The following is an 18,856-nucleotide window of genomic DNA, read 5'->3' on the forward strand; positions in this document are numbered from 1 at the left end:
CATAGCAGCCGAAATAGTTATCGACGTTAGCAATGTCATCCTCCCAGGCCATCGTTGCCTCCGCAGGTGGCACTACTATGTCCCAGTCGGGCCCTATTGGGTGTTTATCTATGAAAGCTTGAAAACTACCCTCCAAGATAGCAATGTCCCTAAGGGACATACCTACCTGTGTAGGGCTGGAAGCAGACGGCCCCTTGGCCAGCTACTGATTGTCAGTCGCAACATCCTCTTGGCCAGAGCTGGAAGCCTCTAATCCAGATCTTTCAGTGGCCTCTTCGCCGCCTGACTCCTCGTTTGTATTATGAACAGAAGCGGATTCTTTGTCGTCTGCCTCCCTCAAGATCTCATCACTAGGAGTAGTAGGGGTGCCACCCGGAGAGGATCCTTCTTGCTCAGTTGACCCCTCATACTCCCCATCCAGAATAACTTCATCGGCGGGCACTTCTAGAGCACGCCGTCTCCTTGGATTGGTAGCCGTTTGTTTTACTCTAGCCATCGTGTCCTGCATAGACACAGAGACGGAGGGATTCGGGGATGAGCAAGGCAGGTCCAAATGTCCAGAAAAGGCACCCTCAGCTTTAGACTCAGCCGTACCAGGAGACCGGCTGAATGACCTAGGCAATGCCGTGTGTGTCGATAAAGAGTCCATTTTATTTGAAAATGTATGTATACAAGCGGAAAAAATGTAAAAAGCTGGAAGAGAGGAGAGGTGGTTATCTTTTTGCTTAGCTCTGGAAACTCTGAAAACAGCCTCAGACGGTGACCGGTTGAGTGTGCTGGAAAAGCAAGCGGACAGTTGAGAAATCACTACAGGCGGTATCAAAGTCTCTCTCTCTAGAAACGCTCTCTCTTTCTTTCTCTAGACTTGAAAAAGGTCAAAGATGGGGAGAGAGGGGGGGGTAAAACCTATTTATAGAGAGGTAAGATGGGGGCATCCCCATCATACCTCAGAAGGTGAACAGTTTTTTTACTGTTCACCATTCACAGGGTGACGCGTGTCACAGGCGCAACGTGGCCTGCCACGTCACCCCTGTGAGGGGCAAATGTTTAGGGTAAAAATACCCTAGACACGTGGCCCAATTAGAGAGGGACACGTGTTAAGCTTGGGCAGGTCTAACATGGGCCACTCACTAGCTGACACGTGTCAGCCTCAGATATCAGCTAGAATTGCGGCTTTCAAGGCCCAATTCCCGAGAAAACAACAAAACGTCGCAGCCCATTAAGTTAGAATGACCTAATAAGCATGTATCCCCATGACCCTATAAATAGGGAGATTTCCCCCATTTTAGGAGCACGTTCATTTATTACATTACCCTACGTTCTCTCTCATCAGATAAAACACCTGATATCGGAATCCGAGAAGATCTCACTTTACTTTTCCGCACTCTTTACATTCTCCTACATGTTCTTACTTGATCGTCGGAGGCGGAGCTCCTACCAACCGGAGTCTCCGTGTTTTGCAGGTACGGACCGCGCAGGACCAGTGTTGGTGACGTAACTTAATTGAGGGACAAAAACACCCAAAACAACCGACATATTGAAACTAAATGTAATCGTTAACCTCTTCTTATATATTACTAGACTGTAATAGTAAATCTACAACCGAAACTCTTGGAGGTATAATTAAATCTACAACCAAAACTCTTGGAGGTATAATTTATCTCTGGTTTGCAGCTAATACTACCTCTGTTATTCGTTATTTGCAACTTTGGGGTATTATTTGTGAGATATAAAATATTCTAAATTTGCAGATAACGATTAACAAAGGTAGTATATTCGCTTATTTTAGTGTGCTTATTTTTTTTATTAGTGCTAATTACTTTTTGCTTATTTATATGCTATTTAAATTTAATAAAGGCCTGCAAAGTGGATTTTTGTTTATCTTCTCATAACTAAGTCATTCTTGGTGAATTATTTTTTAAAATTTTCAACTATTAATATTATAACCGGGCATCGGTTGAGTTACAAACTAGTTAGTTTTACTAATCAAATTATGAAAAATGGTAAATAAATTTCTAAAAAATGTTTCCAATCAAAACAAAGGGAACCTTTAATGTCCCGACGTTTATTCAGAATAGAGCTGGCAATCATGACCCGACCCGTGACCTGAAAACGTAGACCCAAAATTGACCCGAACACAAAGCTGACCCAACCCGACCTATACCCGACCCGAAGTGGAGTTGACCCGACACCCGAATTGACCCGATCCGAATCAACCCGACCCGAAGTTGACCCGATACCCGAATTGACCTGACTCGAAATTGACCCGGTACCCGAAGTGACTCGAAACCCGAAGTAACCCAACCCGATTTGATTGACCCAAACGGACCCGAAACTTGAAGTGACCCAAACTATACTCGAAATGATCCGATCCAAAATTAACAAATACTCAAATTGATATAACTGATTTACGGCTTAATTACTTTACCCGAATAAACATTTATCAAAATTAACCTATATTAAATAGTATAGTATTGTGTGTAATAATGTTGAGATGTGCGTGTAATTTAGTACTTGTAATTCATAAAGAGTTCCATTTGATTAAGAACACTAGTTATTGTTATTATTATTACTATTAGCTTCTTCTTTTAAGTCTTACGTTGAATTTTTTTCCACTGTTCACTTTATCTAATTTGAATTTTGAACAATTCAATGATAGTGGTCATACATATTAAACAATACATTCTTGTGTATATAGTATTGTTGAAATTGTCTAATGAATATATTATTAATATATTCAATTGTTATACTTTATACTTATTGATAATTATAATATACTAGATGAAGCTCGTGCGATGCACGGTTTGTTTGAATTTTTTAAAATAATTTTTTTATACATATATTTATGTGCTAAAAATTGTTATATATTTAGATAAAATTTCCGATATCAAAAGATAATATTTTATATTTAATTAATTTAAATTGGGAAATCTCATTCGCCAATTTTGCTTACGTGTCATTTAAATTATTTAATTCTAAAAGAAATTAATAATCTCGTATTTAATTGGCTACCACTAAAATTTATTATCCTATATGGTGCGCTGAAAAAATTAAATCCTACGTGGCTCTCTAAAAACTCGGGAAAAAACTCCCCTTTATATATATTATATTATATTATATTATATTATATTATTGGTCAAATTTCTACATCGACATAGACGAAAATTGACCCGACCCCAATTGACCCAACCCGAATTGACCCAACTCGAACTTGACCCGATAATTGAACCTGAAAACTGACTCGACCCAACCCGAATTAACCTGACTCGAACTCGACCCGAAGTGTTGACCCGATACCCGACCCGAATTACCATTGACCCGAAATCCGAATTGACCCGACCTGACCTAAACCCGACCCAAATATTGATTGATCCAAAATTGACCAAACTTGAACTGACCCGACCCAAATGACCCGTTTGCCGAGTCTTTTTTAAGAGTAACTTTGGTATTCCATATATGAAACTAATGGAAGCATGAAGTTGGAAGAAATATAACAAATAGCAGTCACATTAGAGAGCCTAGCCTGAACAAAATCAGGCTTCATCGTTGAAACCCTAACAAACATGGCGGGTAACAACCCCAAATCATCCTCCACCACCACCACCATCACCAACAACCGTCCTCCTCCTTCCTCCGAACGCAAATCTCGCTGGCAATCTTCCTCCTCCGCCACCCTCACCACCACCTCCGCCGCAAATCCCACCTCCGGAACCCCATCAAAGCCCTCCCCAAGCAACGCCAAACCCCCTACCAACACCAGCAACGCCGCAACAAGGTCGTCCTCTGAAAAACCCACCCCAAAACGCAGCTCACCTTTCCCGTCTTCCGTTGGCCCTCCACCTCCTCCTACTTATGGGTTCCACATGCTTGATCGTCGCACCATTGTTCTTGCTGACGGTAGTGTTCGATCCTACTTCGCTTTGCCTCCTGATTACCAAGATTTCACCCCACCTCCTAGACCCCCAATTGGGCGTTTTGGGCCGCCTCATGAGTTGGGCCGGGTTGGGCCGATGAGCCCGGATGGTTTTCGCGGTAGGGAGGATCATCCCTTTGGGTCTAATTCGTTGTCGATGAAGAGGAAGTTTGGTTTTGGGGAGGAGAGAGATAGAGATAGAGATGGGGATGAGTTTGCCAGGCAGAAGCAACAGCTCTTGCAGTATGGTAATGCCGGTGCCGGTGCCAATTTGGGTTCGGGTACTAGTAGTCCCTTTAGACGTGACGATGAGTTTCAAAATTCCAAGATTATGAGGGCTGGTGCTGGGTTTGATAGTGGTGGTGGTAGTAATAATGTGGGTGCGAGGCAGGAAGTTCGGATTGATCCTCCTATTATGAAGGCATATCTTCATTTTATTAAGTTGATTTACGAGAATCCTAATCAGAAAAAGAATTACTTAGAGAATGGCAAGCATCTTCAGTGCCTCGTCTGTGGCAGGTTTGATGGGAAACTACTCTTTATACTTTAATTTAACTATGTTTTGTTGTTATAATATGGTTCTATTGAATGTGTGATTAGATAGTACATTACTTATATTCTTACTGCTTTAATGGCATGAGATTGTACGTGAATGAGATTTGCTTAGACATGTGTTGAACCTGACTCTAGCATTTCTCAGATTCTTGAAATTCTGAAACTAATGGGATAGAAGAGGGTACGATAGATATATGGAAATTAATGGCGAAAATAGGTGCCTTTAATTTCGGTTATCTATAAGTTTTATAATTTATTTGGTTTTCCAAATATATGTAGTATATATAGCTGTGTTTGTCTTTTATTTTAATATATTGCTTTCATGTCTCTATTGTATTTGTACCCTCTCCATATCTGTATAAGTGCAATTTAGGTGATATATTTTAAAGGTATTACAGTGAAGAAGTTTACCTTCGAGCATTTTAGTCTCACATTAGAGGATATGATTTTTCTAAGATGTGTTCTTTCTTTGATATGATATACCGGTTAGTAAAGCTCTTGTATTTTGGGGAACCAGACAATTAGGTAAGCAAGGTAGTCATCAAATAGAATATTGCTCAGCTAGAAGTAGTGTTACTTGTTTGCTAGTAGGGCTCTTGGTATGTGCTGTTAATTCATACTTTTATTGGCTAATTAACTTTGGCTGCAAAGTGTATATTTATACTGGTTGCAATAATGCACAAAGCTCTCATCTGATTGATCTTTAATTGCCATCATTTTGTTCTTTGCCCAATGCTGCAGCTTGTATGTAATCTTTGGGGAGGTTTGCTTACATTGAAGGCATCCACTTGTATATCTGAGATGGTGTTTTTTGTCTGACATTGGCATGCATTTATTAGAACATCTCATACTGAAAAGTGAAAACTTTAACTTGTTTGATTGGGACCTAATGAATTTGAGGTTGCTCGACAACTTGGCTTTTGGCTAAATTCCATAAAAAGACATTTGACTGTGCTGTTTAAATGTATTTTGTAAATGTTTGTTGGAACCACATGCTTTGTTAAGCACTGGGGTTTGTTATTTGTTTGATTAGGACTAGTTTTGTGAGGTCTTATAAGTGTCAGCTATAAGTGACATTTTTCTAGTATTGTGTATACCCTCCTTCCTATTAAATCTATATTTTTACTTATGACCTAATACAAATCAATGTGTCATACTGAAGGAGCCTAGATGCCAAATTATCAACATGCCAAAACTAGATAGTTGTTAACGGAGGGCTACCTATATTTAGAGATATTTAGTTCTTTTATGTTCTATGTTATTTTATAACTTTATTGTACCATATCATATTTCATGCCACATTCACCCAAGCCCTCCATTTTCTTTTATAATCCACTATCTTTGTTGTTTTATAGAGCGCTCTACTGTACTATTTCCTATTGTTATTATTCTTTATAATTGTCAAGTTCTTTTATTGACTTCAAAGTTGAATGTTGCTGGTACAAAATGCAGACTCACTCTACTTGTCACTCTGTCACTCCATTCGTCCCAATTTATTTTTGCCCACTGCCCTTCTTCACCCATTCTAATAAAGTTTGTCCATTTTTTTGGCAATGACTCTCTTTTATTTTATTACTTCTCTTTTCTACCCTTGATCCACCACATCTCTTTTCTCCTATATTTTTAGTATAAGATTACCCCACAATCTCCCATCATTTCTACCTTTTTTAATTATAATAACAATTGATGAATCTCCTAATACTATGTGCCCTGAAAATTGGGCACATGAAATTGGGATGGAGGGAGTAGTTAATTGAATATTCTGATGCCATGATTTTGTTGAATATTAACGCTCGATGTAGGCCTTTAAGCACAAATTGAGCATGAGTGGAGCTACCTTTCTTTAGGGTTTATGGAGGTGGAGTGAATACGAATGCATGTGTTTGAGCCATTCCACTCTACTAAAGAGCCGTGCAATTCAAGTTGCTTAGTAGTTGGCATCAAAGGGTGTTAATTTAGCTTCCATCGGTGACTGCTGTGTGTTACTACACTCTTATTGTTTTTTGTGTACTACATTGGCAAAGATACTTTTTTCTTCTTCTAGTTTTACTTTCATCTTTTATCCCTCCCTCATTGAAGTCTTGTGACTTACCCTTAGCATGCACCATCTATAATGAGATCATTCGCTTTTGAAAAGTCAAAGTGTTTCAAGTAAAAAAAAAAAAACAGAGAAGGTATAACCGCAAAGTATCTTACCTTTACTATCAAGGTTTGAAATATTAATTAAGAGGTGTTGCTTAGGGTTCTGACCTAGCTTTGGAGACACACCTTGACACAATCTCCCCTCTCCCCACCCAAACACCTAAAACTCAAAAAATTTAGTTTAAAAATCCTACCATATGAAAGCTTCATACTCTCATTGGAATATTGCTTCATGTGGGTGTGGAAGCATGTTAGCTTTTCTCTCTTCATTTATTTTCCTCCTCACTTTGCTTAAAATTATCTTTCTCTTTAATTTGTCTTTCCTTCATTCTGTCTCTTTTTGGTTTTTCTCACAGGAGAGCCTCTTTGCTGATTCTGTCTTCTCATCTCCCTCCTTTTCATTCTTTTTCTTTCATTATCTTTTTATTGAAAAGAAAAGAGTTCAGATGAGTAGGTTGTTTTCACCTTGTTCTTTCCTATCATATTTGAACTTATTATCTGCTAAAGTGAACTTGGTAGCTCTTATATGAACTTATTCATCCCTATTGGCCCTTATTTTTATGGTGAAAAGAATGGCTGTCAGAACATACTCCATATCTTTTACTGGTTTTGATTTTATGATGTAACATAAATGTAAATCTAAGTAACCTGCCATAAATAGTAGGGGTGGAAGTTGAGCGGGGTTAAGCCTTTTTTATTTGACATTTTTTTTTTTTAAAAAATATTTTTTTAATTAGTTCCTTGTTTTAAAATGTTTAAGCTTCTATTTCCAACTTAGGCCTTGCTTGGTTCATATTATTTTGTTTAAAGTTATATCATGTGACCTTATTGTATTTTATACTTATATTATGTTTTGTATGAACTTATGTGATTTTATCTGAACTTATCTAAAATTTATTTTGTCAAACTTATTATGTCTGAACTGAACTTATCTGAAAATGCGAGTAAAGACTTCTTCCATTTTAACTTATTTTATCTGGACTTACTAAAGTTTTCTTAAACCATTATGTTTTTTACTTGCACGTTTTACCACTCCTTTAAACCTTTATTAAATTTTATTCCTGGTACTCTTTTAAAATTCTCTTTAATTTTACTTGGATGTTATTTCTTTTTCTCACTTTACACACCTTTTTTTTTTCCAACTTTCCAACTAGTCATCTTGTATGTCCTTTTTTCTTTGGCGAATGGTTCCTTATGATGTTTCTTGTTAGTTGACCCCAAATCATCTTGGGACTAAGGCTTTGTTGTAAAAAGATGAAATACATAGGCCCTTAAAGTAGAAGCTATATTTTTAAAATAATATAGTCTAAGATAATTATATAGATTTTTCAATCAAATTTTAACATATGCATAAATAAAGGCATCTCTCATGCCTTGAGCTTTTTGTGCCATTGAAATCAGTGGCAATGTGCTAGGCTTAATGCTGAGACTTGCCTTTGAGCATCTATGTTTGTTTCTCTTTAAAGCTCCTTAATTAACCGATGCACACAAGTCTTGAATTGAAGATGGTCTTAGATATGGAATCACGTGCTATGTCTTTGTTTCTGGTTACCAAAGTCTTCTGTTGAGTGCTGTGAGAGGTCTTAAACAATTTTGATTTTGCATAGTTGAGATAAGTTATAGGCTCTCAAACATTTGATTCAGTGTTGTCAGGTATCCAAGTTGTATGCAATATGCATCCTTATCCCCTTCTTTAGACCCAACGATATGTTTTAATCACCTAGCAGATGTAAGCCATTTTTTGTAGTAATATTAGTAAGGGTAGAAAACAAATAGAAGTTAAGGATGGCACATGCAAAACAACACAAAGTATAAAGAAGTTGCACACTGAGGTAACAAAGAAATAGGTAAATATGACTTTAGGATCATGGATTGACATGGGCCTGTGATCCCCCTTGTATTACATGTTCTAGGAAAAATCCCTGTTTCATTGTCACTTTGAGGATCTTGAAGCAGTAAGGTCCTTTAATTTTTGATTTCTAGTTTGACTTTGAAGTCATAGTAGATCTCATGATTAATGTTGTCTGCATTTTAGATAATTTGAGCATAGCTCCTGTAGCTTTCAACAAGGCTTGAACGTCAAACTCAGTCAATTATGGTTGATTGAAGTTGTTCTTCTTACAATTTCTGCAGCTTTATCAGTGGTCGTTATCTGTCATATTCATGTCCATATACTAACATTATCTGTTAGATGTTTTGGTTGGTTGGGTCCTGTGCTAGATCTATATAATATCTTTTATTTGTGTTGGTTTGTACCATTGTACAAGTATGACACTCTTATTATTGCCTTGTTGCTTTTCCTGCTAATCCAATTGAAGATTTGTTCTTTTTCTCTCTGTATGCATGCTAAAAATTATGCTGGCTGATTTTGGATGGTTTAACTGTAATAATGGGCTACAGAGGTAGTACCTTTGTCACTGGGTTTATCTTTTTCATGCTGGTTTTTCTATTAACACCTTGCTGACAAGAATATTAGAATCTTAGCACACAAATTGAGGTTAGATTATGAATCAAGAAATATTGATGCCAAAATTAATGTGAATTGACTGGGGTACCAAATGTTAGTAGGAATTCAAAATAGTTGTGTTGGCAATGTACCAGGTGAGTTGTTTATGCTGCAAACCTGCAACAAAGAATTTGGAATTGCAAATGCAAACTGATTTTATCAATTTTAGGTAGAGAAACAGGCATTTAGAGTTTTAGAGACTAGGAAGGAGGTCTTTAATAAGCAGTGAATTGTCATTGTTTACGGATTGCTATTTTCACAGCCTTCTCAACTTCTTGGTCTCCCAGAGAACAATGGAAATTCCATAAGAATGAGTTTGGGCTTTCAAAAAGATGAAAATGGAAGAACAAAGGTTGTGAAAAAGGCATATAATATCTGCTGTTGGCGTTAAGTGGGGAGATGGAGAGGTTGGAATGTTGGATTGCTTAATTCATCATACTGCAAAAGAGGATTAATCTATGGCCTCTCATTACTGTTTGTGAGCATGGTGGTGGGTATTTTGTGTATTGTATAATTGCGGCTCTTAACTTTACTGACCAGCTGCAGATTTTGTTGAGTCTGATGTTTTGTTATAATGATGGGTCCTGAAGTATGCTTGTTGTACTCTCATTCGATCTGCCCAAGTTACAAAATCAGAACTTTTGCATGCCCTTGATTTGAAGGATCTTATGTTTATTATATGTTTGGATGACCACCTTTGATGTTTGTAATATTTTTCTTATATATCTTTACCCTTGCCGGTATTTGTGTTATTAATAATCACCATAGTTGATATTATGAAATATACCGAGACGAATCTCTAACAAGACCTCACATGACTATATTTCTTTATGTATTAATCACAATATTTGGTTGATGAAGATTGTGTGAATAGTGTCAAGTTTGCGAATGATGCAATATTTCTAGAACGGAGGAGGTTTTTTTGTTTTTTATTTTTTATTTTTATTATGGTTTTGAAAGAGGGTCTTCCATAGATGATTGTTGTAGTTTGTTGAAGTGAACTAGGTTCATTCTCCTGGTCTTTTCATTTACCTTAGGCTTGGCTGTTGATTTTATGTTCCTGTCATCTCTCTTATTGATTTATCCGCATATCAAGATAAGAGATGTATTTTGACCATTTGGGTTCATCAACTTTATGGTGACGAGGAGTTTTGTGCTTTTGTCTTCAACCTCATTTCACTGGGTTGCTGTAATTATGTGAATTTACTTAGTTCTATAGGTCTCTTCACTGATATGAAACTTGGCTGTTAATTTTGTGTGTTCTTTTTATTGCTCATATTCAATCTTATGTATTCAATAGTAACATTGTAATTTGGATGACCAACCTTGCCAAGTGGCAATGGAGGCTTGGTTTTAATTTGCTGTCTTGAGGAGCATATTTCCAACTCTGTTAAGTGTAGTTTCTTTTGTATCCATTGAGAAGACAGCTATGCTTATGCTTCTTGCATTATAGTGGTTTACTGTGGCAGTATACTAGAGATGCAACCTATGATGTGTTGCTTTTGTTATGTCAGTCATTGATGTGAGCATCTAGTATTATTCTAGTCTAAAATCCAACTTTAAAATCCATATTAGTTTAGATAAATTGTTTTCAAAGTTTATCTTGTAGGGTTTTACAAACCTACTAGTAGGCTTTTAGTTGTAGTAAAGTGGGACTTTTGACAAATTTTTAGCCTTAAATAAAAAAAAAAAAAAAAGTAACTTCTTATTGACTCAGTGTCTACTTGCCTGAATTGGCCTACCAACCAGCTAAAAATATAATTAGTGCGATAGTTGTGGGCTGTATGCCTGTGTATATGAACTTTATCTTTCCTTGAATGTATCTGAACTAATTTTATGTCAGAAAAATTTGAGTTATGCATTGTCCGACCCTCTTGGTATTGGAAATTACAGGTCTTCAAAAGAGTTTCCAGATATGCATGCTCTTGTTATGCATACTTACAACTCAGATAATGCTGATTTGCGAGTGGATCACCTGGGCTTGCACAAAGCTCTCTGTGCCATAATGGGGTGGAGTTTTATGAGGCCTCCTGATTCTTCCAGGGCCTATCAACATATGCCTGCCGAAGAAGCGGCTGCATACCAGGATGACTTGATCATGTGGCCACCTATGGTGATTATTAATAACACAAATACCGGCAAGGGTAAAGATGGCCGTATGGAGGGTTTGGGAAATAAGGCAATGGATAGTAAACTTAGAGGTATTACCCTCAGCTTACTATATAGAATATGGATGCTATAACATATCCACTTTGTTCTTTGCTATATTGACATACATGTGGAGTAATCTTACATAACTAAATCCATGAGATCTATACTCTAGTGATATACTGGAGATCTGGATTTATCCGTTTGACATCCAGATATTACCTTTGTGGGTTATAAACTCTTTTTTGTTGATAGCTGGCATTCTCACTTTCATTTTTACCGAGAAGCTAAATTTTTGCTGTCTACATTGAAACTTGCGTTTTTTTTAACAGATACGTCTGGCTTCTCATTGTCCAGAATATTATTGCGAAAAGTCTTGTATACTCTTTAAGTCATTTAGACATCTTTGTGTATGCCCCCCCTTTTTTTGTATTTTTTTTCCTCCTAGAAGCTTTCTTGCTCTACCTCTGTATATGCCAGAGCTTCCATCATTTCTTTTGTGGAGCCCTCTAATGCTATTGTGTAAATTTTAATTTCATAAGCAGATAGTAGGTTAGAGATGGTATGTATAATCTTGACTGCAGTGTATATTACATACTTCTGAGCTCATGGATAAACTTAATGAACTGTTTAGAAGAAACTGTCATCCAATTTGTATTTTTTTTGTCTGAGTTTGAGTTTTAAGTGCTAGTTGTGAGAAAACAAGGGGTGATTGAGCACTTTTTAATTATGCAGAAAACTCTATAGATCAGAAGCTGATTATTTATGCTCGGCGTCTAATTGCGCTGTTGCACATCTATTGTCTTACAGTTGAGAATACTAACCTGGAAAACTAAAGCTAGTTTTTTTGATAATGTATCATGTATTCATGTTGGTTGGATGTTAATTCTTCCTGCTTCTACTTGCTATTCTTAGCATCCTCCTCCTGGAGGACTCGTCATTCTTTATGTTGGTTGAAGCCGTTAGTCAATCAATTATGGTATCAAGTTTTATTTAGGATTTGAATTGCCAAAGAATGCAATATTAGTGTTACTAAATATGCTAAGAGTGCTATAGGGATTTATGGTCATTATGGCTCCAACAGGGCATATTGCTCTTAATTTCTTATTACACCTTAGATTTGATGGTCTATAGAGTTTCATAAGTATTCAAATCGAGAAGCTCTAGAGTAGGTTTCTTCTTTTGGAATCTTTTTTGTAAGTACTAATTAGTGGGTTACTTGTTAGCTGATACTAAATTTAAAAAGATAACAGAAATTTGACATTGATTTTATGTTTTCTAGAACTTGATACTCCCTCTGCCCCGAAATAAAGTTTCTATAACCCAAAACCTGTCCCTAAATAAAATTCCAATATCACCTTTATACATTTTCTTTTAATTCACTTTCAATATAGCAAGCCCCGCTATTTTTTAATTTATTTATTACTTTGTATCTATTTATACACTTTTAATCCTCCAAACCCTTTTCAATCAATCAAACCCCACTATCTTTTTATTATTCACCTCCCTAAAAACTTGTGATTTAGGCTAATGTGACTTATTTGGGGATAGAGTATTATATTTCCTTGTGTATGATAAATGATTGCAGTTACTAGTCCCCGCGTGGAGGGGTTGCTATATACTCAACCCTTTTAATATTCATTTAAGGATTTTACTATGTTTATGCTATATCTACATTCAACTCTAATTTCTATCTACTATTCTATTAATTTGCAACACAGAAACTAGATTCCTTGTAATCTTTACATGTGACAAGATATATTAATGACATGTTCTATCTGTCAGCAGTATCTCTCACTGGTTTACAACTTGTACTTTTAAAACCAAACTCAGGAATAATTGTTGTCTGTACTATTTCCAATTGTTGGAGTATTTTGGGATCTTTCTTAGTTACAGGATGTAAGGGATTTCCTTCTGTTCTAGTGTATTCTTTGTAACAAATTGCGTGTTGTTTTTTAAGTCATCATAGGACGACTAGAGGTTGCTCTTTATTTTTTTTAGGCCTCCAAAACTCTAACTGAACGCCCCCCCCCCCCTTTCTTTCTCCTTTTGGTTTATTACTTGTAGTGAGTGGGCATATTCTTTGTTAATGCTGTTGTCCTTCAACTCTGTTGAATAAGGTTCTGAATCCTTCTGATCCTTTGTGCAGGAATGAAACCCTTCTCTGTTTCCCTCCCTATCACCGACACTCTCTGTTAAAAGTGAGCTATTTATAGCATTTTGCTTGAGAGAAATTATGGTTCTGTAAAGTGAATATGAAATCAAGTTGAAATACTTAGTTTTATTGCCTTGAATAAAGTTCAACCTAGAGGTTGGATTTCCTTCTTGATGACTGCCGGACTGGCAAGAGTGTTAACTGATTTACTTATCAAAACTATGGGTTTATATCTCCTGTCTTCTTTTCCTTCAGTGCCTACGCTCTATTTTCCTATCCATCCCCCCTCTCTCTCTTTTTTGGTGGGGGCGAGGGGTGGGGTAGTGGGTGTTTGTGTGTGTTAAGGGTTTTGACTGTCTTAATTGCAACTACTCTGTATTGCCTTGAGTTGGATAAGTGAAGTCTTATCTAGATTAGTGAATTATACATTTTTGTGATTGCGATTTGTGAGTTTTGTATGTTTCTTGATTTTATTAGGTAATTTTGATTCATTTTAATAGTCCTGTACCTCATGTTTTCTTTGTTGTTCTTACACACCTTGCTTATTCTGTTATTTGGGTCTGTTACAATTTGCACTCCTTATTTACAACATGAGAAAACTGATTTTTTTTGAGGCATCTTTTGGTCTCAATGTACTGTTTATTTTGTGTGTGAGTTATCTGATTGTAATTATATGAAGTAATGGATCACTCTTGTATTTGAGTCTTCATTTGGAGAAAATGGGAGAATAGAACCTACATCTATTCATCATATTGGCTGTTAGGAGATATATTTATGTTACTTGAAGGCATGGATGGTTGCCTTTTCCTCGGACTCTTCATCTCACCTCAAGTATCCATGTCGGACCCTGAACACTCAGACATAGGTAGGACACTTAGGCACTTCATATTAGTTCAAAATCATGGAAAATTTTCAAAAAATAGGCGAGTCGGACACTTAGACACGTATCCGTGTCGGACATGGATATCTGAGTCCAAGTAACATAGCTTTTCCTATTACGACAGGGCCATGTATGGTTAGAGTATTCATTTTTGATGTCCATGAGGGTGACTATACTTTTGGTTGTTTCTCCTTAGTTGTGAGAATTGGGTATAGGGTTAGCTTTCCTGCAGGTTGTTTAGCCTTTGATTTGTCCCCTTCCAAGGTATAATCTTAGTAAAACAAAAAAGATTGCAACAAGGGTTGTCTTTGGTAATTGCTTGAGGTGAATGAGGTCTGCATTCTCTATTAAAAAGTGGCCATTCATATATTTTGAATTTTGTTGGCATCAGTGAATGTGCAATGTTAGCTAGGCATTGATATATGTTATATTGATCCAGTTTTATGATTCTGGTAACTTGGTCCAGTGTCCATGGCTCTCACAAAGAACTTTTGTTCCTGGGTGCAGTAGCAGCTGTGTATAGTTTCTGCTTTAGGTTTAATTTTGGTGGTCATTTTGTAGGGGACCTTATTATTATTTTTTTTTTTTTCCCAATAATTGAAGCCCTATTTGACTTTATCAGAGGCAAATACAAATCAAAAGATGACATGCATTTGCTTGTAATGCCCCACAAGTAGTGTTTTTGTGGACTTTGATAGCTTTCAATTACAAACTTATACAGCTGTTTTTTGGTATTAAAAGAGAATTTGAAGGAATCTGTTTAAGCAAATATGTACACTAGGGTACTTATATCGTTTCTTCCCATAATTAATTTTTATTCTCCATATATCCTACCTATGTATTAGTGTTAATCCAAGTAGTGCACACCCCTATCATTACTAAGAACTTAACATGTAGACCGTGTTTCTGATTATGGCCTACTGTTTCGATGTGGTATGCTGTCTGCTCTAACACTATATACCTTTTATTTGACACAATTTATAATCTGTTAGCTTGAACTTTGACGTGTACACAACATTTGGTATATTACATAAAAGAATATGAAATTATCATGTGGTCATTCTGTTTTCACTGTTATTGTTATATCATATTTGTTAATGGTTTACTGCCTCTATACAGATCTTGGCTTCTCTGGTGGCAAGTCGAAGTCCTTATACAGTAGAGATGGCCATCTTGGCATTACTCTTATTAAGTTTGCAAGCGATCAGTCAGGCCTGAAGGAGGCCATGCGATTGGCTGACCACTTTGAGAAGGATCACCATGGGCGTAGAGATTGGACCCGTGTACAATCGATAACTACTGATAAGAATGAGGAGAACAATCCAAATCTTGTAATGGTAGATCAGAGGACAGGTGAAAGGAGAAGAATACTGTATGGATATCTTGCTCTAGCCTCTGACCTAGACAAAGTGGATTTTGAAACTCGAAAGAAGGTTGTCATAGAAAGCAAGTTTGAGAAACTCCAACCATCCAAGTGATTTTAGGTAAGCCTCTATTTGTCCTATGTAATTTTTAGTTATCATGAGTTTAGCAATTTAGGTTACCGTATGAAAAAAATAGCTTGGGTTACCATACAGATTGATGTTCTTTTCATTATGCATTCATTTCCTTTTATCATACTTCCATGTTCATTTATTACTTTGAGTGTTATGTTTATTTATTTTGGTCAGTATATTCTTTTATTTTGAACTGTATGTTCTTTTATGAACAAAGATGAGATGAGGTATGATCTCTTACCTTTGTACTGTATGTTCATTCGCACATCATGCCCCCCTGTTTAATGAAATAATTTGTGGTAGAAATTTGGGATCCCCTTGTAACATCATTCATAGGGTTCTTGTTATCTGGAGTTCTGGTTGATCCATCTATTCATGAACATTAGATGTAAAATTATTGAACTGTGGCTGTGACATATACTATTATTAGTGTAAAAATGTTCATTTTTTGTGTTCAGATGTCAATGTTGACTAAAATATTTCTCTGATGGTGATCAAGAAAGTAATTTTAATCCTTTTATTTTTCTACCTATGTAAACCAACAATAATTTCATATTGTTGATTGTCAAAGTAGGCGTGAGTATTGACTGCCAAATTTAGATTTTGCTCATTGTTTTGATAATCGTTGAAGTTGTTTAGATATCCCCTTTCTTAAGAATAGCTGACACTTTGTAATTGTTATGCAGTGATTTGTTTTTGCTCTGGTTAAAGAAATCAAGTGGGTATCAAGTCTTTGAAAGCAGCTTTCCATCCACATCACCAATGGTTGCAGTATAGGTTGAGTCACGGCTTTGCTAGCTCTTGAGAATTGGCAACTTGCAATCTATGATAAATGTGGTAAAGATGGCCCGATTAGTTGATCAACTTGGCATTATCTTGATTTTGTGGGAATGATGAAGAGAGGGTGTTCTTTTAGTTCCCCTTACCTTTTTTTTTTTCTTCTTTTTTTCCTTTTAAAGTTCATGCGAAAGCCTGCAAGGGTGATTAATGACCTGCTGTTCTTGTATGTTGATTGGAAATTGCTAGTAAATTGGGAGACTAGAAAGAAACGTAGGCTAATAGGTATGCCTGTGAATTTGCACAGCATTATCCATGGGCATTGTCTTAAACCTTAATTTATTGCAATTGGCAAGTGGTTATTATGGTGATTGGTGATGCGTAGGTCCATTTGTGCCTGTGAATATTTTACGCAATTACTAGTAATAGTTGAGTTCATTGAGCTTTCCTCATACTGTAAGATGCATTAATTTAAAATTTGTACTTGATAAAAAATTTTATTTTCGAAGGTTTATTTAATGAATGGGAATGTATCAGGTGAAGTAGGCAGATAAGTGAGATTTCAGAAGATAGATATCAGGTCAATTTTATGTTTGTCTGAAAATAGGATATGGAGTAGATCGAACTGGGATTTGACATTTATTTTTCATGGCACAATGAAGAACAGTATAGATGGCTAGAATTTCAGCTTCCGTCAGTCATAGTTGCTTTGGTGCATAGGAAGATGCCCATGATCGAAACTATTCCAACGATGATCGACATCCACATAAATGTTAATGTCTCCTAAATCTGGAGGTTCATTTGACTTTGAATAAGGACTTGGTGTTATACAACTCCTTGGATTTCCAATTTTTTTTATTTTTTTATTTTTATTTTTATTTTTATTTTTTTTTTCTCTCCTGACAAAGAACACTAGCAAAGAAACAACAATACAACAACCACTAACTAAAAAGAATAAAAGGGAAACCAGAAAGGCCATGAGATTGTTTGATCTTTGTTTGGATATTTTCACAAATCCACATCTTTTTTATTTTCTTGTATTCTAAACTAACCTTGCTCTAGCGCATTTATACAGAACATGCATGGTGGTTTCAGTGGCAGAGACAACATAGTTTGCAATTTGCATTATGCTTCTACCCCTTCCCAAACTTCCTCCGTTTCGAGGTTGGATATTAGAGGCGATGCTTGAAGAGTAAATGAAAGTGCTTGAAGCTACTCTAATAATGGACTTGAAAACCTATTTCATTTAGGCCTTGTTCTTTTGAGCTGCTCTACTTTGCTCTGTTTAAAAATAATAAATAATAATAATAATAATTAATATTTAATAATAGTAATTAATATTTAATTATAATAACTAATATTTAAGATAAGAATAATTAATATTTAATAATAAATAATAATTAATATTTTATATTTATAATAAGTAATATTTAAGATAATAATAATTAATATTTTATAATAAACAATAATTAATATATTATTTATAATAATTAATAATTAATATTTAATATTTAATAATAATAATAGTAATTAATTTTTAATAATAATATTTAATATTTTATAATAATAATATTTAGTATTTAATAATATTTAATAATAATAATAAATAATTAATATTTAATAATAATAATATTTAATAATTAATAACAATACTAAATAATATATATTTAATAATAATTAATATTTAATAATAATAAATAATATTTAAAGATAATCATAATAATAATAATAATACTAATACTAATAATAATAATAATAATATTTAATAACAATAATAATAATAACAATAATAATAATAATAATAATGTGTTAATATTTAATAATAAATATTAAATACTTCCTCCGTTTTTTTTTATAGTTGCAACACTTCTCTAAAATGGAAATGTCATAATACCTGCAACACACTATAATTCAAAAGTATTTTATGTCAAAAGTTGTACTATAACCCTTATTATAATCTCATGGCCCACTAAGTTATACTCTTAACAATCTCTCTCCGCCATTTTAAGTGTTTTAAATCACATATGACCCACTTTTCTTAAATACCGTGAAAAAGGGTGTGTTGCAAATATTAAAAAACGGAGGAAGTAATAATTATAGTTATTAATTAATAACTAATAATAATAATATTAATAATAATAATAATAATAATAATAATAATATCATTATTATTATTAAAATCTGCTCTGCTCTGCTCTACCCAGAAGCTTAAAAGAACAGGCCCTTAGTCTTTACATAATGTTGTTGGTGCCCATTCAAATAATCCCGCTACAAAGGCCAATTT

At 35.2% G+C, this 18,856-nt stretch overlaps 1 protein-coding gene across 1 annotated transcript; it reads left to right on the top strand.

Annotated features, from left to right (window-relative positions):
• Positions 1 to 3,478: 3,478 nt before the first annotated feature.
• Positions 3,479 to 16,943, top strand: LOC145582092 (uncharacterized). Its single transcript, XM_081639117.1, has 4 exons — positions 3,479 to 4,432; positions 11,010 to 11,317; positions 15,419 to 15,783; positions 16,482 to 16,943. Exons 1-3 carry the CDS (start codon positions 3,564 to 3,566, stop codon positions 15,775 to 15,777), a joined length of 1,536 nt encoding a protein of 511 aa, XP_081495243.1. The 5' UTR covers positions 3,479 to 3,563; the 3' UTR covers positions 15,778 to 15,783; positions 16,482 to 16,943.
• Positions 16,944 to 18,856: the final 1,913 nt, after the last annotated feature.

Source organism: Chenopodium album, chromosome 15, assembly GCF_948465745.1.
Source record: "Chenopodium album chromosome 15, dcCheAlbu1.1, whole genome shotgun sequence".
Taxonomy (NCBI): Eukaryota; Viridiplantae; Streptophyta; class Magnoliopsida; order Caryophyllales; family Amaranthaceae; genus Chenopodium; species Chenopodium album.

Coding starts and splice junctions, on each gene's coding strand:
- LOC145582092 (XM_081639117.1), top strand. CDS start 3,564: ATGGCGGGTAACAACCCCAAATCATCCTCCACCACCACCACCATCACC. Junction 4,433..11,009: donor CAGTGCCTCGTCTGTGGCAG/GTTTGATGGGAA, acceptor TGGAAATTACAG/GTCTTCAAAAGAGTTTCCAG. Junction 11,318..15,418: donor AATGGATAGTAAACTTAGAG/GTATTACCCTCA, acceptor GCCTCTATACAG/ATCTTGGCTTCTCTGGTGGC.